Source organism: Cephus cinctus, unplaced genomic scaffold (genome assembly GCF_000341935.2).
Source record: "Cephus cinctus unplaced genomic scaffold, Ccin1 Ccin1_scaffold0068, whole genome shotgun sequence".
NCBI lineage: Eukaryota > Metazoa > Arthropoda > Insecta > Hymenoptera > Cephidae > Cephus > Cephus cinctus.
Genome location: NW_014332811.1, coordinates 309,810 through 326,329, shown reverse-complemented (window position 1 = coordinate 326,329; position 16,520 = coordinate 309,810). Strand labels below are relative to the sequence as shown.

At 39.5% G+C, this 16,520-nt stretch overlaps 2 protein-coding genes and 2 long non-coding RNA genes across 5 annotated transcripts; 2 read left to right on the top strand and 2 right to left on the bottom strand.

The window, feature by feature from the left end:
* Positions 1-423: 423 nt before the first annotated feature.
* Positions 424-2,531, top strand: LOC107269478 (protein takeout). Its single transcript, XM_015743358.2, has 6 exons — positions 424-575; positions 652-744; positions 857-1,004; positions 1,710-1,852; positions 1,954-2,103; positions 2,263-2,531. The coding sequence occupies exons 1-6, from the start codon at positions 509-511 to the stop codon at positions 2,412-2,414; spliced, it is 753 nt and encodes a 250-aa protein (XP_015598844.1). The 5' UTR covers positions 424-508; the 3' UTR covers positions 2,415-2,531.
* Positions 2,532-2,668: 137 nt separating this feature from the next.
* On the top strand, positions 2,669-4,401 carry LOC107269486 (protein TEX261). Its single transcript, XM_015743368.2, has 5 exons — positions 2,669-3,248; positions 3,380-3,459; positions 3,550-3,771; positions 3,840-3,951; positions 4,021-4,401. Exons 1-5 carry the CDS (start codon positions 3,179-3,181, stop codon positions 4,137-4,139), a joined length of 603 nt encoding a protein of 200 aa, XP_015598854.1. The 5' UTR covers positions 2,669-3,178; the 3' UTR covers positions 4,140-4,401.
* Positions 4,402-6,112: 1,711 nt separating this feature from the next.
* LOC107268821 lies at positions 6,113-12,959 on the bottom strand. Of its 2 annotated transcripts, XR_003060204.1 has the most exons (10): positions 12,681-12,959; positions 11,782-12,381; positions 11,548-11,692; positions 11,188-11,472; positions 9,670-10,762; positions 9,284-9,582; positions 7,006-8,315; positions 6,756-6,932; positions 6,523-6,653; positions 6,113-6,421 (listed from the first exon to the last, which is right to left on the bottom strand). It is a non-coding gene; the product is annotated as an uncharacterized LOC107268821 (long non-coding RNA). The 2 variants fall into 2 exon arrangements; XR_001537937.2 differs by lacking the exon at positions 11,188-11,472.
* A 103-nt stretch (positions 12,960-13,062) lies between these two features.
* LOC112494609 lies at positions 13,063-14,172 on the bottom strand. The gene is made up of 3 exons (XR_003060221.1): positions 13,813-14,172; positions 13,243-13,531; positions 13,063-13,178 (listed from the first exon to the last, which is right to left on the bottom strand). It is a non-coding gene; the product is annotated as an uncharacterized LOC112494609 (long non-coding RNA).
* Between the last annotated feature and the right edge of the window lie 2,348 nt (positions 14,173-16,520).

The following is a 16,520-nucleotide window of genomic DNA, read 5'->3' as shown; positions in this document are numbered from 1 at the left end:
ATTACTGCTCGTTGACAGAAAGGTTTAGAAAACCGGCGGCGGGTCTGTAATCACTGTGGTGCTCGTTACTCGAAATGACGCAGGATATTTAATTTCCTAATGAATTTATTATATAATTTGAAATTTTCGAGGGAACAAAGAAGATGAAGATGATTAAGAAGTTAAAATGAAGAAGAAGGTGTCAGCCTCGAAACGTGTTTATTATCCTCATATGCCTCAACCTGTCACACGCCCTCTCAGCTACAAAACTTTCCTGACTCACGTCTTTTTTATTAGTTGAATCTTTCGTACAAAAATCATTGTATATATATGAATACATATAAGATATATTTATCGTTCGCCCTCTCCTAGTCTTCCACCTGCCAATTGGGAGAGGATAACTTCTACCTTTTTCGTGATTACAACTTGAAGAAGGGGCTTTTCTCTTTCCTATATAAGTGTACCGGCTTTCGCTTTCAGTCACAATTTCTTGTTTAGCACCCTAGTAGACTTCACAGTGAAGAACAAAATGTATCGAATTCTATCATTATCGTCTTTCCTGATGGTTCTGGCAATTGCCGGTTCTGTACAATTGCGTAAGTAAATATATTCGCATTGATACAATGCACAATCTATTTTAAATGGTCACTATAATATATATTAATATTGCAGCTTCAGAATTCAAAACATGCAGCAGAAGTGCTGGAAACGTGAACCAGTGTTTAGCAGATGCCATACAAGGTGGAATTGCTATTTTAACAAAGGGTATGTGTATTACGATTGGACAATAATCATTGTCCTTTAGACTAATTATTTTTAATAAATTTTCCTGCATAATATACATTGTATATTACATTTTTATTTATACTGTTCTCAGGCTCAAGGTCGCTAGGTGTACTTCCTATAGATCCTCTACTGGTGACGGAAATGCACATCAATCAAGGTTCTGGACCAGTCTCCATTAAGTTGAATTTTAAGGATCTTCTTATTCACGGAGTGAGCAATGCCAAGATCAACTCTGTAACGTAAGTTAAAAATAAAATCGAATGACAATCTTGCAATCGTCGTTGCCTCGTCAGAGGAAGGATACTGTATATGCATATACATAGCACGAAAGTTCCAGAAGCGTCCACATAACGTTGATGAGACGTGTGACCTTCGTTAATTATCTTATTTATGTCTATGGAACTTTTATACTGTATGGAATACTCCATGTTGATGGTGGAAAGATTCGATTATTAGGACTAGTTACTGGCACATCTCCTCATTGGAGGAGTCAGCCATAAGGAAAGGAAGGAAGGAAAGATTCGATTATAAAAATATGAACTGCAGTAAGGAAAGGTGTATAAAAAGTAGGATAAAAAGAAGTATTCAAAAGAGATAATGATGAAGACATGATGATATGGAACAAACACATTCATATTACTTGGCCTTGATCGAAACTGCTTGTATTAAACTGCTTCGATACCTTAACAACGTCGCCCTTCAAGGCTAACAGGATTATATATACGTGACAGGAACGCATCATATGGAAGTTAGTACGTTACTCTGACATTCATCTGTTCCTGGAATATTTGAATGGACCTTAGCACCGGTTTTTTTTAATATTCTTAAAAATATGAGGAAAAAGGAATTGATTCGCGATTCTTTTTGTGGATAGTCTCACTGACATTCTATCTTCCGTATTTGGTGTACTAATAAATAGTTTGAATTTTTTCGCCTGTCTTTAGGTTTGATGTGAATAATAAACTATGCAAGCTGATTCTCCATGCCTCCGTATATAGTCCCATTAATCTTGTGGCTCAATACAGCATCGATGGAAAAGTCCTCGTCCTGCCGATTTCCGGTCACGGCAATTGCAACATTAGCCTTGGTATACCTGCTAAATTATTCATATAAATTTGACTTTGGTTTGAAAGTCTACTATTGCTAAGTTAATACATTCTTACATTTTTTATATTTTTATCATTACAGCTAATCCTGAAGCCAAGGTGGAACTGACTGGCAAAGAAGTTACTAAGGATGGAGTGTCTTACGTTATCTTCACGGGTTTAAACTTTGATCTAAATCCACAACGCGTAGAAATGCACTTTGACAATCTTTTCAACGGCGACAAAACACTTGGTAAGCCGAAATTACATTTCGAAATAATATAATTAACAGTTTGGTAATTTCCAAAGAGAGTGACAATATGAAATCGTTTTGCAAGATGTCCTCTGGCTATACATATACATGCTTAAATTAGTGGCCATTAAAATACCACATTGTTACTAATTGTTTCAGGTGATAATATGAACCGATTCCTTAACGAGAATTGGAAGGAGGTTTATAGTGAACTCAAGAGCCCTATTGAGAAAGCTTTTGGCATCACGATTTTGGAAGTGACAAATCGCATATTCAGCAAAGTGCCTGCTGAGACTATCTTTCCTGCTTAGATAAGTAGACCTACGAGAATGTTATTTGGAAGAACGTTGCTGGAATTCATTATACCTGCAGTTGAAGTGTATTGATGCTTATTCATATGTACGAAAAATATAAATGTTAATGTTTAATGTTCCACTTTCCTTGAATTCCTTGTATTTAACAATAGACTGATATAGATTGAACTCGGTCGGTAATTTATATTTATTCTGTTTAAACGATTATGTGATAGATGGGGAATTTAGGTGATATCAGAAGCATGGCTGAACGTTAATCTTATCGAGCTTAAATTATGCGCTGGACTTTAAGATTACAAAGAAAAAAAATATTTAGGCAATATCTGATAAGCGGTCTCGTTCGAAGGGTTTCTCTGGGAACCAGCGATAAGTTACGGAGAACCTCTACCCACCAAGCTACACGTTCAGCTCGGCTACGACGGGATATGCATTATCGACGGAGACGATGACCACAAAATCATACTTCCAGAATCGTCGGTGCGATTTACCGCCTTGCTTTTGGTATCGCCTAAAACCGGAGCGTTGTGCATCTCCCCACTCATCTCTGCTGGTCATTTCTGTTTTCTATCCTGCTTATTTCATGTTAGCCACGTAATCTATGGAAAAAGCATAAGTGATCGTTTCACGTCGTTTTGCTTATACTGATACATCTCTGCTGATAGTTATTAGATAAAATCGGTATTTTTTTCAATTTAATGATGCGAGTAATGTCGTTGTTTAATTATGTGACTGAATCGATGGCGTAATTATGTTATTTTAAGATGTGGTTCTTTTATGTGCTAAGTTGGATTTCTCTAATTGTGCAGCTATGTTTTGGCACGATTTCCATAGGTAATTATAATAAATTGACTTGCATGCAAATATAAATATTGAAGGTTATTTCAAGTGATTTACCGATTGTCTAAAATATTTTGTTTGCTGAAAATATCATGTAGAAACAATTTTAATCTTAATAATTTCAGCTGCAGGCCTTTATTACATGGCAGAATTGGTAGAGGAATATACAGCAATATCCAAGAGAGTGATAAAGAGTTTTATACTTGTAAGTTGTGTTTATTTATACCGCTGTTTTTGATTTTTTCAAAGGTTTATATTTGACTTGTAACAATCTCATAACTTCTTGTTATTTCAGGGAACGTTTTTCATACATCTAGGTTTCCTACTCTTTGAAAATCTACCAACTACAATGGTAATATGTGGAGTAGCTGCACAAGTTGCACACTTATTCATTCTCCAAACCTTTCCCTATGTTTATATTACTTCACCAGCATTCATCGTGGCTATAATAATGCTAGTCATCAATCATTACTTAGCGTTTACTTACTTTGCCTCTGTGTATTATAACTTTTCTGAGGTACGTTATTATGATAACGAATGAATGATATATTATTTAGAATTGTTTAAAAAGTGATTTGATTTTAGGTAATGGCATATTTTACGCTATGCCTGTGGTTGGTTCCATTTGCACTGTTCGTTTCTCTATCAGCTAATGAAAATGTACTTCCCACAGTATCAGAGACTACACCACTTATAGGTAAGTACATAATTGGGATTAATAATAACAAATAATATATTAAAGAGACCTTTCCATCTTCTCTAACAGATAACAGTGATGTAGTAAGCAATTATTTCTCTAGAAGGCAGAAAAAATATGGTTTACTCTCTTTCTTCAATTACGCCAAGGAATCAATTCTTCCTCAACGCAATAAGAAGTCTTTTTAAGAATGCATTGGGAATTATACATCGAGTTGACGTACGCCTTTGGATTGCAAATTAAATCAATAATTTATCTATCCTTTTTATAAACCAGCGTCGTTAGGTAATTAAGAATACACAGAACTGCAAATATTAATTGTATCAAATAAGAAATTGAGGCAGGAGTGTACAGTAGCACGTGAAGTTCGTTTTTACTAGCAAGAAAATATTTGTGTAGAATATCAAAATGCCCTGTTTTTCAAATAAACGTCAAAAAATTCACCACTTATGAACATTCCTTAATCAAATATACTGCCCTTAATTAAAGGTGGACACTTCAATTTAATTATTCAGACTAATTAATTCATCCATCATTGGTCAAAGGTCATTCTTCGTACATCAGAGCTCGAACTAGAGAGTACTGATATGACTTTCAAAATAGTTTCACGAGAATAGGAATTGGGCTCATACGTAACGACGTAGTAAAAACTCCAAGAGACCGACAACCCGCCACACAGCAAATACTATATACTGCTTGGGGTATTGCTTGTCTTCTAAATAACATATTATAAATAATATAACTAAATAAGATATTTACAGAGCTTTACGTGTACGCCTAAAGATATGCAATCGAATATACATAAGTTTCTATACGGTAATCGTATAATGGCCCTTGATAAAATCATAATAAACAGTAGCAGGAACAAGTCAATTTAAGGAGGCTACAAACTATTGGATCCTATCGTTGGAGGAAAGATAATTATTTGTATTTCATTTAATTAGCTACACTTTCATGTAGAACTACAGACTAAAGAAAAACGCCTACCTAAGCGCAACCCGTCATACTAAAACTTTTAAATAGCATTCGTGTTTCAATAATTTTTAATACCGACGAGCAACGATTATCTTCAGAATATTTTTCTTCACCTAATGTACTATCTTATTTTTTTTAATTCAGTACCAATCAAGTATTTCTTGTATCTTCTTTCTAACGCTCATAACTGCAATGTACCTAAATTGTAGCTAATGTATTTCGAGTATCCTTAGTACGCTCGTGTTACCGCTAGATGGCAATACCATTTGTGGGTCCATACAATCGGATTATTGGTTATACCAAATGTATCTTCTAGACTTTAATACGGCTTTATCGAAATTACAGTGTACTACTACAGCGCGAGCAACAATGTGCCTATCACCGGACGCTTTCATTCGTAATTTGAGGTACCCCATATAAAATATTACTTATTTGACAATTAAATTCCCTGCGTCGTGTCTTGTGTATGACAGCTTGCCTGTCATCAGGCGCCTTTGGTCAGTATTACGCTGTACCTACCGAGTGATCAGTATTTATTAATAACGCGAGTGTTTTGCCAACGCAGTATTTAATGTGGTGACAGTGAATACAAAGTGACTTACCAACAGACTATTGACTGCTGAGACACGACAATTCCTCTTCATCCATTGATAAGAGACAAGACTCCCTGCAGTAACATGGTGAGTAAACGAAATTTCGAATGGTGTGTATTATTTTTGTTGGCAGGGGCTATATCCTTATGATCCACAATGTAAAAGAAACCCTCATCGAAAAACTGTTGTCGTAGTTCCATTACAGAAATGGTCTTGAAGATAAATGTAGGAAATTAAAGTGATATTTGTATAAAAAAATAATTTGTTACAATACTTAGCAAGAGTTTGCGAGCTTCGCTTTGCTCAGTTCTCATTGGTGATGAAAACGAATCCAGTATTTGTAGCGTCTTTCGGGTCTTTCGTTGAGAACGTGACGTTGTCTGACGTCAAAGAGACAAATGACACCCGTGACAGCATCTCGTTTCGTATTCATTTTCATCGTAGCTGAGATATTGTGATAAAAAATATAAAAAATGTTGGGCTCTATCGTGCTTTTGCCTCGAAAGGACCCCATTACGTAAGAAGATGGAGTAGATGGAAATTAATATAGTGCACAGCTTGATTAAGATACCAAACAATGATTTCTTGGCTAAGGTAATTTTTTTTTATTATTAATATTCAATATCTATTTCCGGTTTTATCTTTGAAACCTAATATATACTCCTCACTAAACTTAACCTAGCGTTACGCAAAAGTATACTCAGAGTTTTTGCCATGGGTGCGCGGTAATTGGCTCAGACATATTTGATAATGAAACAGCACAAGGGTATCCGGTATTTTTATGGCTCCTTTTCGCATAAATCAATTTTAGATGATGCTATAGTGAACTCCTCCTTTTGACTACAATGCATGTTTTCCCTGGTAGTTATAGTATAGTCTACTATAGTAGAAGCAGAGAGATACTAATTGACATAAAAAAAAAAGAATAGCCATAGTTGTAGTTGTAGTATACAGATAATTAATGGCCGAGGATTTTTCCTAACGAGTTAAATTAGATTCTCACCTATGGTCCAGCAAATAATGCAGCATCCGCATGATATCTACGTAGTATTCCTATAAGAATGTATATATATGGACCTTCCGCTTTTCACTGAGTCCTACAGGATCCATGTTGATGGTAGCTCCTCCAATCCTCTGCCAAAAAAAAGGGGCAGAATGATGAGGGATTGCGGGAGGTACCGACAGATACGCCGGATTAAAACTATCGATTTTGGATAATATGTTTTTTAATCGTACCCCGCCGACGATCTGGCCTCGTCACATTTTTCCCAACGTCGAGGAGCCGTCATCCGGTATATACTTAGTATCAATCATTATCCGCTAGCATCATGAACCCTTATAGAGCCTCCTTGATTTTGTTAAAGATTTGTTCCATTAGGCGCTTCCGTACGGAAGCAGTATCAGTGGACAGTGCTGTTTAATAAAAATATAAAAATTATAATTAATTATTGACAAATGATATTTTTAAAATTCAAATCTCGCTTACCTACAAAATCACCATATTTTATTTACATATAATTTTTGTTATTTCTTATATACTCGCTGTGAGTGCAAGAGAGAGGCTCTAACGGGTAGTTACGTGCGTAAGAGAAGGACAGCCCGATATTGCGTATAAAAATTGCTCATTCAATTCTCAGTGGTTAATCAATAATCAGTAGTCGATAGCCACTGTTGATTCGATCTCTGATAATGGTTAGAGCCTAGAAAGACACCCTTACACGTTCCACCCTTATTTCTTGTAGACGGCGCCCGAGGTACGAGCGGTTAACCGGATAGAGAGAGAGAGAGAAGGATTTTAATAAATTTTCTCAAGTAGTACGGAGATGTATAACAGAGCGAGAGAGAGACTATACGAGAGGAAGTTAGAGATACCAAAGAGAGAGCACGAGTAGGAGAGAGCACACACGTTGAATTTTACGAGAGCAAACGTATACCGAGTAGACGGGACGTTTAATAAAGGCGTGGGTGTGCTAGGAGGTTTTACGCGACGAGGGTGTACCCGGGGGTGTACTAGGGGTGCTAGTTAGCACTACCCTCGGCGCCGTCGACGTCGACGTCGCCGTCTGGACGCCCGCTCCTCCTTCTCCTCCATCTCTTCTCTCATCACTTCTCTCCTTCCTCACTTCGCTCTCTTGCTCCTCTTCCTCCAATTCTTTGCGTCTAGGCATGCGTGTGCCTACATCAGGACGACGTACTCCTCGTATGGTGGAAGCCGATAGATGGGGTTTAAGGTGTCTCTTTCTTTTTGTTTTCTTTCCTTTGAAAATAGAACGTAAGTAACTGATGTACTGCAAGGGATCCTGACATTGGGACACTCCTTTCCGACGTGCATTTCCTTTCCAGGAAGTACCTCCATTAACGGCTTGCTTCCTCCTGAGCCCTCACTGGCTTACGTGGACACCTTTAACTGGCCCTTTAAGACACTCGCCATGTCACTTAGACTTCACTGTGGATCGATTATCGTTTACCTTGTAAATTCTGTTTCTTTGCCTTCCAATCACTTCTCGGTTGATCCTTCTTGGTCCTTGCTCATGATCATTTCATCCTACTTGGATTTATTTCGCCTTGAAGGCACACTGGGCCCTTGGCCGTTTGGCAATATTTAGCGAGCAGTAAAGCCTTAATGAAAAGGGCCTCGAATCCTGGCTCATAAAATATCTTATTGGCTGTGCACGAATTTGCTCGACCTTCATCCTTCTTCCTGGGGGATGAACTCTACAGGGCTGCGGGCTTGTACTGAGTCCTAGGGTGACTTTTTATGGACTCTGAGATACTTGCCGGATGAAGTTGATGATCCTGAAAACACCGGGGGAAACAATAACTGATGAAGGGTTAGCCGGATGGCACAAGTGTATACTGAGTGTATATTGATGATTATCTGTTGTTTGCGGCTTTTTTTTTCATACTCAAATCTACATCGACTACATCTCAATGGAATTGACTTTTTATGTTAAATAACAAACTCGATTTACGTTGTAGCACCTTTTAGACTGTCATTAAATTTACCCCCATTCATTTTTTAAATAGAAAATTAAACTTTTCCTGTATTTTGCATAAGACATCGCTACTGGGTACGTTGATTTATATCGAAAAATTAAATTCTTATACCAAATTTTTGGACCGTCTTAAACGTGCTACGGTTTCGTGAGGCTGAAAAACGTCTTCTTACATTTTAAATATCATCATTGTGCGACGTTATTGTGGGACGTTACTTCTTTCGTCTCTATGACCTTAAATAATTTATATGCATACGTAGTACACATTGTATGTATGTATCGATAAGAACGAAAGGGTTAATGGATATTCCGAGTATAGAATACGTGCATGAATAAGAAATTTAATATCCTAAGAATATGGGCAGATATCGTCAATCTACCCTCAGTCAGTACAACATGAGAATTGCACCTAGAATATTCTAGGAATATTAAGTATAGTCAGTCCGCGAGTTACACGTGGTTTTCTGACAGATAGAAAACAATGAGGTCTTCAGTAAATCGCACGTGGCTCTCCGTACAATTTGTATTACAAAGTATATACGTGTATGATTTTGCACATAAATATATTTGACTTTTCTATTTTGGTACGTATTTCCGTGACGTTATGGAAAGCTACGTTTAAATTTGCTTAGAATTGGATTTTTTATAAGCTGTCAAAAAAAAAACACATTGAACTCGTGAACCGACTATATGTATTTAGGAAATTCAGTATAAGTCGAGCATATACAGAAAATCCCGTGTGCTATATAAGTGTCATACTTTATGTACCTTAGTGAAAGGGTGTCACTTAAGGGATGAATTAATTTGAAGTACAAGGTAGACTGTCCAGCAGCAATAACGCATTTATCACACTCGAAGCTTTCGGATCGTCGATATACGCATAACAAATATTTTGCCTGATAATGGCTGCTTGTTTGTGTCCAGAACCCCATAGTAATTATGGGCTTGCTAATCGTAGTGGAATACATGGGATGAGTGAAGCATTATCTATTTCCAATCCTGACGTTCCTAATACCATCCTGAATAGGCGCTCCCACGTGGAATACCAGAGAGGACCGATGGCGTATCTGTTGGCATTACAAAATTGAGGTGAGAGAAAAGAGTTGCGACGCTCGAAGAAAGTTCTTGGTTAAGGTTGAAAGTGGAACGTATACCTAGGGAGGATTCAACAGCCAGCACTCTATGTCTTGTTTGAATGCGCAGGAACGATGTTGGCTCCTTGAGTCACTTCTAGGTTAGGTTAGTAATTTGTGGATTACACCGCTAGAGGGAAAACCAGCCAAGAGTTTCCCCGACTTATAGTCTCCGCTCTCATCTGTAATTTTCTGAGGCTCATCCCCCTTTTCGTCCGTGGCCAGAAGATTCTCAATTTTCTGTCTCCCTCCGTCTCTCATAACCATCACGATACACCCCCTAATCCTTGACGTTTTCATTTCCAGCTCTGAAAATCCTGGCAACTTTTTCATTTGGACATTCTGTAACCTGTTATTGCATCACGGGGACCAGACACTTTCAGCCGTTGATTGGAAATTGCACCATAGAAAGTCTACAAGTATAGGGGTAGAACGAGTGCGAGGGGGTAGTATTACATATACCTCGTGAGAAAAATATAAAAGAAAGCCAGGAGCAAGGAACTGGACTTTGGGTGACCGTGCAGAGGCGTCCCGTAGGCTCCGGGGTCTATGGTGTTTCAGGGTAAATAGATCGCATTTAGGGGCACTCAGCTCTCAGCGAGAGGTCATTTGACGAGGGGTGGGAAAATCCACGGGGTGCATAGTGCACCCTGCGCGATAGCTTTCGATACGGGAATGGCGGCTATTGATTTTTTTTATTAATGCCGATCGCCAACAGAAATGGAGGCAATCTTTGTTGAGAGAAAAGGAAGGAGAAGTTGCGAACGATAAAGTAAAGGGCAGGTCAGGGGTCATTGGGTTTTTTAAGGATGAACTAGCTATGGGCACGAGATTGACATTCAGGTCTGACAGGGTGACGCTCCTCGACGTTCTGGGCGATGGGGAAATTGAAAAATAAGGTTAATTTACCGAATACCCGTACGAGTCGATGGGAGGTCTCAGCAAATTATCCAGGAACACCCGATACTCTCATCAATTACCGCTCTTGCCCCGACAATTGCTACCCTCTCAGAATCCTCGAATGTCCTTAGAATCGCCTCCCGGTCCATGCTTCAGCATCCCTTGGGACGTCTTCATATCTCATGACGAAGTCTCCTCCTTATGGGTTCCAGAGCTGGAAAAGTATAAGGGCGTAGATGTGAAAACTAGTGCAGTCGGAGTATATAAATCCTGCTAGTCCTGTCGAACTAGCATCCTGCTGGACGCTGGACATTTCTCATCCTTGTCTCACGAGAAAAATATTCCCTTATCCTACTAACGAGCATCAATGATGAACGAGCATTGATGATGGCATCGTCAATGTCGTTACTTGCACTGTGATATCCCCCACAGACTTTGATATCCTCTTAATCTTCTACAATAACCCCCGGGTTATTATTTTTATATAAAAATAAGACGTTTGCAACTTTGTTTAATAACTGAAAGTAAAATATCAGTCTGTCAAATCGAAGTCAGAAGTAAATTTATCTCATAATAAAATTGCTGGTGGGAATATGTTACAAAGGGGTGAGAATATTCCAAGCGTGTCCACTCCTCTACCTCTCCCCTTTCCTCTGTCTGCATATCCCACAATTTTCCCTAGACACACTCTCTCTCTCTCTCTCGACGAGAGAGTAAGCTTTGCTTGGTTTGCTGTAGGTAGATTGGGAGAGAGGTCGCGCGCGGCGCGGCGTCCCACTACACGAGAAACTCGTTGCTATTGATTGCAACCCCGAGTCTCAACCCTCTCTAGGTATATAGTTGCCTCTCTCCGGGCGCCATTCGTGGGACACGCATGTCCCTTTGGCTTATACACGCGTTGAGAAATGCACGTACCAGGGCTTACTATAGATATGTTATAGATTAGCCAATATAATTCAAAAGAGATTCCTATGTGTGTTCAAACTTGGCACCGTATACCTGAAGGGAGTGCAGGGATGTAGACTCAGAGGGATACTGACACCTGTCGAGGTGTGTACGATCGTATATGCTCATACGTGCGCTTCCATGTCCTCATACGTATACGGAAAGACTGGAGAGCGTTACGTGTGAGATCCACGCAGTCCTGTATAACAGAGAAACATTGGTTATGAACTGTAGAGACAGAGACGAATCATATGGGGGTAGTATACGTACCTAGCAAGTGTTACTGACCTACTTTACGTGCAACCTCTTCTGTCCTTCTCTATGCCCACCCCTTCCCAATGTCAGTCTCATCCGTTCACTTGCCAAGCCATTTTAACACCCTTTACCGCCTGTAAACTACCCTCTCTCCTTTTCGTCTCGCAGGATAGATCCCATGGCGGATTTCATCCCCCTTTTATATTATGCTGGCCTACGCCTCACGTAATCCGATTGGATCGTTTATGTTGCCAGTGAAATTATTACGCATTTTACACACCTCCTCATGCTCCTTATGCTAATGTCAAAACATCCCCTAATGATCTCTACTGATATAAACTGTGCGTACGTATCGGTTGAGCCCTCTTTTCTTGTACGTGGGGTCAGGCTTTGCACAATTAAATTGGCAGTACAAGAATTTGTGTAATTTGAAATACACTGAGTCGGTATTAATTTTTTTCCTTCTTCCATCTCTTTCTCTCTCCTTGAGTTTTGCCTGTATTGACTTTAGGAATTCGTGTAATGTATTGCTCCGGTCAACAGGGAGTTTCTGGCCTCTGGTCAAATAAATGGATCTTCCCTCTTTCTCGCACGTTCAATTGCCGTGGATAGTATTTAGGCAAATGGTCCTACCTAGAAAATTATACGAAGAAAAATATTGAGGTCTACCAATGTCTGGAATATTGGAATAGTTCAGTAAGGGTGGGACCGGTTATAACTGTATAAAAGCACTTGCGCAATGGTAGACTAAGGGGGTAGGTGGTTGAATTAGAGAGTAAATTAAGGGCAATCCGAAGGTAATTGTCGGGGGTTTACTCAGTGGCCGCCTTGGAGGAAGTCCCTATTGGTTGGGGGTTGCTTCTTCTCCTTGCTTACTTCCTTCCTTCCTTCCTTCCTTACTTCCTTACTTACTTACTTACTTACTTCCTTACCCACGAGAAATTGTTGTCCGTAGGACAGACTAGTCTCTCCTTCCTTTATTAATCCTCTTGCCTTCCGCTCTCTCCTTTCTCTCTCTGACTGCATCTAAATCTTCTAGTCTCTACTCCAGTCCAGACACTCTCTGAGCTCCACTACTCTTCCTTTGGATAAAGACGGTCGAACCTGGCTCGTTGGGCTTTCCGGTAGAAACGGGCTTGGAGGAGCATCTGTTGCTCTCAGTGAGCGCTGCCAACAAGTGGCATCCAGCCACATCCAGCCAAAATTTAAGGGGGTTGAGAAAAGTGCGCGTGCATCCTCCCTCTCTCTCTCTCTCTCTCTCTCTCTCTCTCTCTCTCTCTCTCTCTCTCTCTCTCTCTCTCTCTCTCGCCCACATTCTGCAACATGTCCAGGCAAATTTAGCGCAAAATCGATCGTTACAAATTTCAAAATTAAATTCTTACACATACAGGATTACTCAAAAGTATTGCATCATCCGAAGGTGGTTCTACCTGTATAAATCAAATGCACGTGATAACTTCAGTCAATACGATGCTGCTGACTAACCTTACATACCCTACTGGGTTAGGTTCCTACTTGGTCCTTGAAGTGGACTCAAAAATGTAGATCTCTTCATCCAATGGACCCTTTTGATATCTTTGGATTATCACAGGGATTTCCTAAGGGATATCTTTTCCCTCTTGTACCTTATCGTCTCTACATTCATTTTGATTCCTTTATAGAGGTGCCGCACGCTACTCATCAAGGCTGAATAAATGTCAGGCTGAAGGTGCTGGGGACTCGGTAGGAATCCAAAGGCAAAAACCCAAGGAAATCTCATGCACTGACAATCAGTACCCATAGTCTGCGACAGTGTGAAATAATCATAGAGCGAGGTGCTCATTCGGGGTGGTATTTAGGGCTGACAGTGAGGGTGGAAGTGCGAGTCGGAGTGGGAGGAAAGATCTGTGAGTGTTGGCGAGTGTGTTTCAGAGGGATGGTATTCAAATATAAGTATACGTTTACATTGCAGTATCCTATGTATATATACGTGAGGTAGTATGTAGATGAAAAGTATATAGGTCCACGTCTACAGCGTAAGGGCTGCCGCCGAATAGGGGATGAACGTAAGGGAGGTATACATACATAGATGCTGCCGTTGTATAGAGTAAACGGGGTTGCGCAGGCGTTATTTCCCGGTACCCGCCGGCCATCTTGTGCATCACGGAAATCCCCCTAGTGGGGGTAGAATATAACCGTTCTCGGTATCGAACACCGCTTCAGTACGAAGGCAAGATGGGGTGACTGCATCTTCAGAGTTTTAAGGGAGCGCTTCATCGCCATCGAAACCTTCATCGAGAGCATCGCTTCTCTACACGAACAGAAACGTGACACGGCTCCATTGGCTCTTACTACCACTCAGGATATCTCGCGAAAAATTCTATTTAAAAACGCGACCATCGCTACACACCATAAGATTATCACTGGATCGCTGTTGAATGTCACTATTTTCTCTTTATACTTTTTTACCTTAGATTCCTTCTCGTCACTGTCCTTCCTCGACTACCTTGATTCTGTAGTACCTATATGATTTGTAATTAGTCACACTGCATGCTGCACTCTCACATCGGATCTAGTAGCACTGCTGCTGTACACCTGTTGCACATTTAATTTCCTTAGAAAATTCCCTAGAATAATGACGCTGTGACGTGTGACGTAACTACGACAAACTCTTACGTCACTGAGTTCGCTTCTGACAAGCAAGAGGTATCGATCGATTCTTCCTTCCGTCTTATTTCCTTAACTCTCATCCTTCATTCGTTTTAACCTGAACTTCGCGAGAGCGTGAAAATCCCCGAAGCATCATTTTTCTTTCCCCTAGACTTGTGACTGCACGTAGAGATCTTATTTCGACCAATTTGAAATACCGTATAGTGTATATGTATGCTGTAATAATTTTTTAGTACAAATATTCTTAAATGATTATTGTGATACTTAGTAAATTAATTTTGTGAAGTAAGATTGTGCAGATTCATTTTAAATGGACTTGTCATTGATCAATACAACGGAGACATTTCAAAGAGACTAGAAGTTGACGCGCGCAGTACCGTAGTTGGCTCTAGTGGGAACGTGTGTAGAAATTCCCTAGGGTTTGTTGACACCTGTTGCGCGTTAATTCGACGCGAAAGAAAACGTGGGCGCTTCTTCTTTTACGTTAAAATTTTTATTACATTTAAACAATCCGCGACTTTACGTGCAAAGTCTACCTGTTGCACCAGGTTAATTCGATGAAAGATTCACGAGGAGTCAGCTCGGTCGAAGCGGAACCTTTTGTGCGACCTAATTCAATGTGAAGATAACTGGACAAAAAAGCGACTACATTGCCTCTTGGAACTGATGCAGATTACGAACTGTTTACGATGGGAGGAGCCATGGAAGAATTTGCTGACTGGGTAAGTCATTCGAAATCTATTGTGAAGTTATTTCTCTTGCTAAGTGTGCCATCTGTCTAATGCATTTTGAGGTTATACTGCCATTGTGGCTTAATAACTTACAAGCACTAGAATCGATTATGGCGGTTTTAGTCGTTTCACGAAGTAAAAGATATGGTTGCATTAGTCACTGATCGTCGGTACCCCTCTTAATGGTTTAGCCGGGAAATTCATTAGATGATTGTCTAATTAAGTTAATCGACGGGAAGCTATTCGATCCGGGGCGTCTTGCGCCGATAAAATTCACTTTATGCCAGGCCGTTACGGAACACACTAAAGCCACTCAGAATTACTGAATTACTACTTTGCGGAGTATTCACTCCTCTATATTGTGCAGAGCAAGGAGTTGAGACAGTGGTAGAGTTAAAAGACGAGTTGCACGGTCAATCTACGTTCAATAGTTATTCCCCTGTGTAGGGAATTACAGAAGAATTTTACAACATCCCCTTGCAACGCCGTTTGAAAATCATGGGAATCTTGAACGGATCCTAAATACGTATATGCTAGATTCACGGGATGAAATTCTCAAAGGATTAACTGTTTATGGATATTAGTGTTACGCTGTGCAATTCGACGGGATAATAACGAAACGATGGCATACAAACGAAGATGACTTTGTTATAGCTCTGAAAAGGGAAGACACGAAAATTAATTGACAGCGTAAGATTTTAATTCGAAACAAATTGGCTTGTTATGGCTCGTACAGTCGTAATGTACGTGAATGTATAAATGAAAATCAGATGTAGCGTCTAGTAATTTGATTCCATTATATAATTTCAATTTAAAATTTAAAATTAATGAATAGACTCGAAAAAAGGCATTTGCAATTTATTTATTTTTTTTAACATATAACCAAACCTAACATACATATTAGGTCCTCCATTTTTTTTCTTCACAATTGTTCAAAGCATTGTTACAAATCTGGCATTTTAATAAAAAATACTTAGCATTGCATTCTTGTTCTCTGAAGCACTCTTACTGTAGTATATTACTGGCATTTTCTATCCAGCTTCTTGCCCCTCCAATTGTGTAAGTAATCAGACGACCCTCTATTTAAGCTAACTCCTTTTCAGAGTCCATACTGTATTAGCGTTGAATGGATCGGTCGGATGGCCAATAAAAGTTGATGGAAGTTTCGGAAACGAGGTTTACGAGTTAGCACGTATGAAGCAATATACATCGTAAGTATCAAAAGGACCGAAATAACTATATATTTTTTTTCCTTTTCGTGTATTATTAGTAAGAAAATGTAACCTCGCAAGAAAATATATATATGTATGTTGTAGCCGAAGCAGCTAGTAGATTTGCGCTAGATGGAAGATAAATAAAATAAGACGATGGACGATTCGCATTAGACCCGTG

Bases quoted from the DNA above. Each gene is read 5' to 3' on its own strand.
- LOC107269478 (XM_015743358.2), top strand. From the start codon at position 509: ATGTATCGAATTCTATCATTATCGTCTTTCCTGATGGTTCTGGCAATT. The intron at 576-651 runs GTAAGTAAATAT...TTAATATTGCAG, and splicing joins TGCCGGTTCTGTACAATTGC to CTTCAGAATTCAAAACATGC. The intron at 1,853-1,953 runs GTATACCTGCTA...TTATCATTACAG, and splicing joins CAATTGCAACATTAGCCTTG to CTAATCCTGAAGCCAAGGTG.
- LOC107269486 (XM_015743368.2), top strand. From the start codon at position 3,179: ATGTGGTTCTTTTATGTGCTAAGTTGGATTTCTCTAATTGTGCAGCTA. The intron at 3,249-3,379 runs GTAATTATAATA...TAATAATTTCAG, and splicing joins TTTTGGCACGATTTCCATAG to CTGCAGGCCTTTATTACATG. The intron at 3,952-4,020 runs GTAAGTACATAA...CTTCTCTAACAG, and splicing joins AGAGACTACACCACTTATAG to ATAACAGTGATGTAGTAAGC.